Consider the following 6,000-nt stretch of genomic DNA (forward strand, 5'->3'; position numbering starts at 1 on the left):
TTATGCCTCACTGTTTTAACAGAGGTTTCTATTTATATGGGGGGAGGAGCGTTACTTGGGAGAGAGTGCATGCTGTAGGCATACTATGTTAAACCTACAGAGAGCTGAACTGTCCAGACACCGTTGCCAAAGCCCCACTGTCTCCACAGCGGCTTCTTCCTAGAAGCTAAGCTAGAGAAAGTTAACTAGATTTGTTATAGTGGGACTTCTCGGAGCCTTTTTGATGTGTTAACCAGAAAATAGTATAGTTTTCGCAATTTTATTATCTGGAAATCCCTTTTTTATCCTGGCACACCTACTGCTAACTCTATCAATAGTCTGTTGAACACTAGTTTGGGAAATGCAGCAAAAATCCCAAGTCATTCAGGGAAACACAACACATCTTGAATGTGTGTGACCGTCACTTTGCTGTTACAATTAAACTGATTGTGTCTGATTTTCTTTGTGTATTCAAGGGGCAAAGGAATTGCTAGTAATAAAACGTATTCCTTTCTTATCACGCTGGATGTGGATATCGGCGAGCTGATCATGATCAAGTTCAAGTGGGAAAACAGTGCAGTGTGGGCCAATGTCTGGAACACGGTCCAGACTATCATCCCATGGAGCACAGGGCCGCGCCACTCAGGCCTCGTTCTGAAGACGATCAGAGTCAAAGCAGGAGAAACCCAGCAAAGGTGACTGCTGATTCAATCTCCTATTAACGTCCATTAAGCACCCACTTGTGCCAGGCAGTCTCACAATTTAATACTCACATTCATCATGTGAAGTGAGTATTATTAGGCCCTAGTGATGGAGTACAGAAGCTCAGAAAGGTGAAGTGACTATCCCAACTTTACACAGCCACAGGTGCCAGGACAAGGATTCATACCCAGGTCTTTGAATACACACCAGGGTCTCCCCACTGCCCGTGGCTAACGCTGCCTGCCTCTGGAGCCTGAGGACCACCACACTAACCCCAGGCTTCTCAAGCTTCAGTGCAGGTGAATCACCAGGTGAATCAGTGCTGCCAGTCCAAGGTGCTGTGGTAGATGCAACATCTTTTTTTTATTGTTTGCCCAAAGAAAATCTTTTAACAGATCACAATATCAAAAATCTCGATGTATCTCTCTCTCTCTCTCTCTCTCTCTCTGTGGTCGTATCTTTCAAATGTCAGTTGCCAAAGAATCACTGGGAAGCCAAACACATTTGCAGAATTCCTGGACCTACCCGCAGATTCATGGTGGGCTTGGGAAGGGGTCCAGGATGCCTGTTGTTGAATAAGAGCCCTAAGAAACTCCAATGTAGAACAATGGGTCACCCATAAGAAATGCTGCTGTGTTTGATTTAACATCTCCCGTGGCCCCAAAGTCTCCAGGGATACGAAGGAGCTGGGGTGGGGAGCAAAGAAAAGGAAGGACAGGGCTGGGCGTGGTGGCTCACACCTGTAATCCCAGCACTTTGGGAGGCCTTGGCGGGCGGATCACCTGAGGTCAGGAGTTCAAGACCAGCCTGGCCAACATGGTGAAATCCCCTCTCTACAAAAATACAAAAATTAGCTGGGCGTGGTGGCGCACACTGGTAGTCCCAGCTACTCGGGGGGCTGAGGCAGAAGAATCAGTTGAACCCAGGAGGTGGAGGTTGCAGTTAGCCGAGATCGCGGCATTGCACTCCAGGCTGGATGACAGAGACAGAGACTCCGTCTCAAAAAAAAAAAAAAAAAAAAAAAATAGAAAAGAAAAGGAAGGATGCTCCAGCGCTCCTGAAGTCCTCCCAGCAGAAGAAAGGGCTGCCCAGCACACCCTGCCATAGCAACCGTGCTTTTCGGTCATCCGTGGTTCTCCACGGCAGAATTCCAGGCGTCCCCGGGCCCTCTCCTCTCTCTTCCCTTCTCTATTCAGGACACGGTCTCTCCTCTCCCACCTTCCCTTGTCCCGAAGGCCATGTTTCTCTTTGGCTTGTCCTCATAGAGGTGGAAAACAGCAGGTTTCTAACCTCTGAACTACCCTCTTCCCTCACCCCCTGGGTTTCACTGCCAGGTGCCGGCCTGTGGCAGATGTATGCCCCTGAGTCCCTTTATACAACCGCACTCCGAGATTTTATCTCCCTGGGATGCAAAATCCTGGCAATTACTGAGAGCATACTCTGCCGTCTGCCAACAGATCTCCCAACAGAATCAATCTGGGAAGATTAAACTGCTCGCTCCTCTTCTGCACTGAGCTCTTCTCACATGACTCTTTGGCCCATTGGAGCAGCGCTGCTTCTGAGCTCTGACCCTGCCCAGATGCTCTTAGCTGGAGAGTAATTCCTCAGTTTAGGTGGCTGCTCACCCTGACAATCCCATGTGGCTTGACCTGAAAGGGTGGCTAAAGCACAACACTACCTTCTCCACTGGGGCACACCCATGTGGTATGGAAGAAGAAATGAGGAGAGGGAGGGGCCTGGCACTTCCAGGGCTCCCACACAGGGTGAGCATTGAAGCAGGTGCTCCATGGCATTGGTCTCACGTGATCTTTGCTGTGATCCTGAAATGGGTAGCATTGGCTGTGCAGATTAGGAACCTGAGGCTCACAGAAGTTACACAGCTTGAGGACATTGCTCAAAATTGTCCCAGTCCAGATTTGACTGGGATTTGTCTGATTTATTACCCATTTGTTGGGGGTGTGCTGTTTCCAACAGTTCCTTCTTCCATTAGTTTTGGTTCCATTAATCTGAATTTTCTCAGTCTAATCTAGCAGAGTTGCAGTGCTGGACATTAACATATGTATGCATCAAACCCATCCTTAGGGCTGTAGGAGGTACTGCATGCGGGTTATGGGAGCTATAATTTTTTTTAGGTTGTAAATACCGAGTGCCTCCTCTGTGTCTACACAGTGCCAGGTACTATCGGAGAATACAAAAAAAAAAAAAATCTGAGTTGTGGCTCTTGGTAGAAATAAACTCCAGGACCTAACCAGGAAAGTAAGATGAATTAATTTTACGAACGGTGTGGTCCATCGCAGGGCTTCTCAAACTTTCACGAGCATACAAAGCATCTGGGAATCATGTTAAAATGCAGGTTCTGCTTTAGTGAGTCTGGGGTGAGCCTGATGTTCTGCATTTCTAACAAGCGACCAGGCAATGCTGTTGCTGCGGGTCCACGGACCACACTTTGAATAGTGAGAGTCCAGCATAACACAACCCGGGAAGTGTAAGAAGAAAGTTCAGACCCGTACACTTGGGGCTGTGCTGCAACATGCTTTGAGGAGGCCAAGAGGTGTTCCCAGGGAGACAGGCAGCCGGCAAAGCAATATGGCTGGCAGGATCGGATGGACTCCAGTGTCAGCCAGTCCTAAACTCACATTTTAACTTCACTGCTCACAATCTGTGTAGCCTCAAACAATAACTTCACTCTTCAAGACTCAGTTGTTTAGTGATAAATGAGAATCATAATATACATTTCATGAGACTAATAACAACTACTAATTTTTTAGTGCCTTTTGCAGACCAAAATCCCAGAATCGGGATGGGAACATTAAACTCTACACTCGTAATATCGCTGCTAAGTGCAAGTGGAAAAAGAAGTAGGTTAAGTAACTTGCTCTGTGCCTCCATGGAAGAAATTCAGTGGAAGGTGGTTTTCTTCCCCCAAAGGCACAAAATCAGGGATGAGTAGGGTTGTGGAGATGGTGAAGAGAAAGAGAAGAAATTATTGGCCCTACAGCAAGACCAAGTATAATAACTGGCTAAACCTAATGAGAAGACATTCAATTTCCACAGTACTCATATAAATGCAAAATAAAATCAAAGAAATTATCACTGGTTACTCATTAGTTTGGCAGGAATTCAAAAACGGACAACATCCAGAGTTAGTAAAGATGTGGAGAAACGGGCATTCTCATACACTATTAGTGAGAGTGTAAATTACAGGCATTTTTTAGGGGAATTTCATTCAACAACTAACGTTTAGTGAGTACCTACCTTATGCCAGACAATATTGTGGACACCAGAGGTATAATAGTGAACAGACAGGCTGGGCTAAAATACAAAAAAATTAGCCGGGCATGGTGGCGCATGCCTATAATCCCAGCTACTCGGGAGGCTGAGGCAAAGGAATCGCTTGAACCCAGGAGGCAGAGGTTGCGGTGAGCTGAGATCACACCACTGCACTCCAGCCTGGCGACAGAGCGAGACTCTGTCTCAAAAATATATATATATATACATATATGTATATATGTATGTGTATATATATATATGTATATGTGTGTGTATATATATATGTATATATGTGTGTATATATATATGTATGTGTGTGTGTGTGTGTGTATATATATATATATAGTGAACAGACAGAGTCCTTGGTCTCATGAAGTTTACATTATCACATTTTTAAATATGCATACTACTTTGAGCCAGAATTTTATTTCTAGGTGTCTTATCATCTTTCTGGAGTATCTGTGCACATAATCAAAATATGCACAAAGGCTATATATGAATACATATGTACAGAATGTTTGTTGCAGTACTATTAAATAAATACTATACATAATAAGTAAATAGTAAACTCTTGAGAAAATCTTAATGTCTAACAGTAGGAAAACGCATTGTGGTTCATCCTTAAAATGGAATGTCATGAAGCAGGTGAAAAATAGTGAAATAGACTTCTACCTAATGATATGAGCAAGTCTCTGAGTACCATTTTCTGGTAACAAGGAAAAATTGCAGGAAAACATACACAACATGATGCCACTCAATATATGTAAATGCATAGGAACAAGTCTGGAAATGCATAAACCAAATCATAAATGTAGAGAGGGGAGTGATGTTAGTGAAGGCCGATGGTGAAGAGGTTCTTTACTATTTGGCTTCATTTATTCCTTTACCATTTGAATTTTCAAGAATGCATTCACAAATTACTCATAGCATTTTTAAATTTTAAAAGTCCAGTTTAGTGAAGACTTGACCTTAGACGCAATTCAAAGAAAAAAGAAGTAATAAACTAGAATTTTTCTACAGATATATCTATAGATATATATTTAACAGATGCAATTGGAAATAATAACACAAAATGGTATCTCGGGCCAAGCCAACAGCCAAAGCAGTCTAGTTGTTGTTTCCAAAACACATAGTGGTGTCCTCTTTAGTGGACAATGTCAGCTCCGATATGAGGAAGGGGCAGGGCTTACAGGGCTGAGCCAGGCAGAAACCGATGACACTGGCCTCATGCCAAGGACCTTTAAGAACAGCATTTACAAACCGGAGCGTGTCCAAGGAGGGAAGGCTGAGGAGGTAAGCTTGCCTTAGGAGGAAGGGTTGAGGAACTAGAAATGTTTGCCCTGAAGTCAAGGCAAATGTGGTCAAGGAAACAATAGTCACCCCCAAATCTTCGATGAGCTGTCATAGGGGAGAAAAAAGGAGGGCTGCCCCAGGACTTTCCTTCTTACAGAACTGAAATCACCCCAGTGTAGAACTCCAGGAAGTCTTACACTGATGGCTTTCACTGACTTGGGTTTTGTTTTTCTCTGAAGTTACAAAAATATTTGCGAACATAAGAATTTAACTTAAAAAAAGACATCACATGCCTTACACAAATTGAGTGAAATTTGATAAAGGATGAAACACTTCAATAAGCTCCACCTAAAACTTAATGCTGTGTTTGCTTCCTGTTTTCTATTCAGAATGACGTTTTGTTCAGAAAACACAGATGACCTACTACTTCGCCCAACCCAGGAAAAAATCTTCGTGAAATGTGAAATAAAGTCTAAAACATCAAAGCGAAAGATCAGATGAGATTTAATGAAGACCCAGTGTAAAGAATAAATGAATCTTACTCCTTATCTGGAATGGCTGCCTTATTTAGAAGCCAAAATTACATAAAGAATCTCACACAAAGCTTAAATAAAGTTTAGATTTAAGGGGGGTATGTTTCACTCTCATAAACTGAGCTTTTAAAAACGATATGATATAACTATTTTCCAGTATTAGTACAACCAAAAATGTCCCAATTTTATCTCTGGTTAAATGTTAATATATGCAAATAAGTAC

The 6,000-nt window shown here is 43.1% G+C and overlaps 1 protein-coding gene across 5 annotated transcripts in view; it reads left to right on the forward strand.

Moving 5' to 3' along the window:
* LIPC (lipase C, hepatic type) overlaps positions 1-5,792 on the forward strand; it is a 159,128-nt gene extending 153,336 nt beyond the window's left edge. For 4 of the 5 annotated variants that reach the window (XM_009429224.5, XM_054667594.1, XM_009429226.5 and 1 more), the window contains 2 exons: positions 456-674; positions 5,634-5,792. In XM_009429224.5, coding sequence (XP_009427499.1) covers positions 456-674; positions 5,634-5,745 — 331 coding nt within the window. In that variant the 3' untranslated portion in view covers positions 5,746-5,792. The remainder of the gene's footprint in view (positions 1-455; positions 675-5,633) is intronic. The other variant, XM_024349218.3, reaches the window with a different exon arrangement.
* The last annotated feature ends 208 nt before the right edge of the window (positions 5,793-6,000 follow it).

The sequence above is a fragment of the Pan troglodytes genome, chromosome 16 (genome assembly GCF_028858775.2).
Source record: "Pan troglodytes isolate AG18354 chromosome 16, NHGRI_mPanTro3-v2.0_pri, whole genome shotgun sequence".
Classification (NCBI taxonomy): domain Eukaryota; kingdom Metazoa; phylum Chordata; class Mammalia; order Primates; family Hominidae; genus Pan; species Pan troglodytes.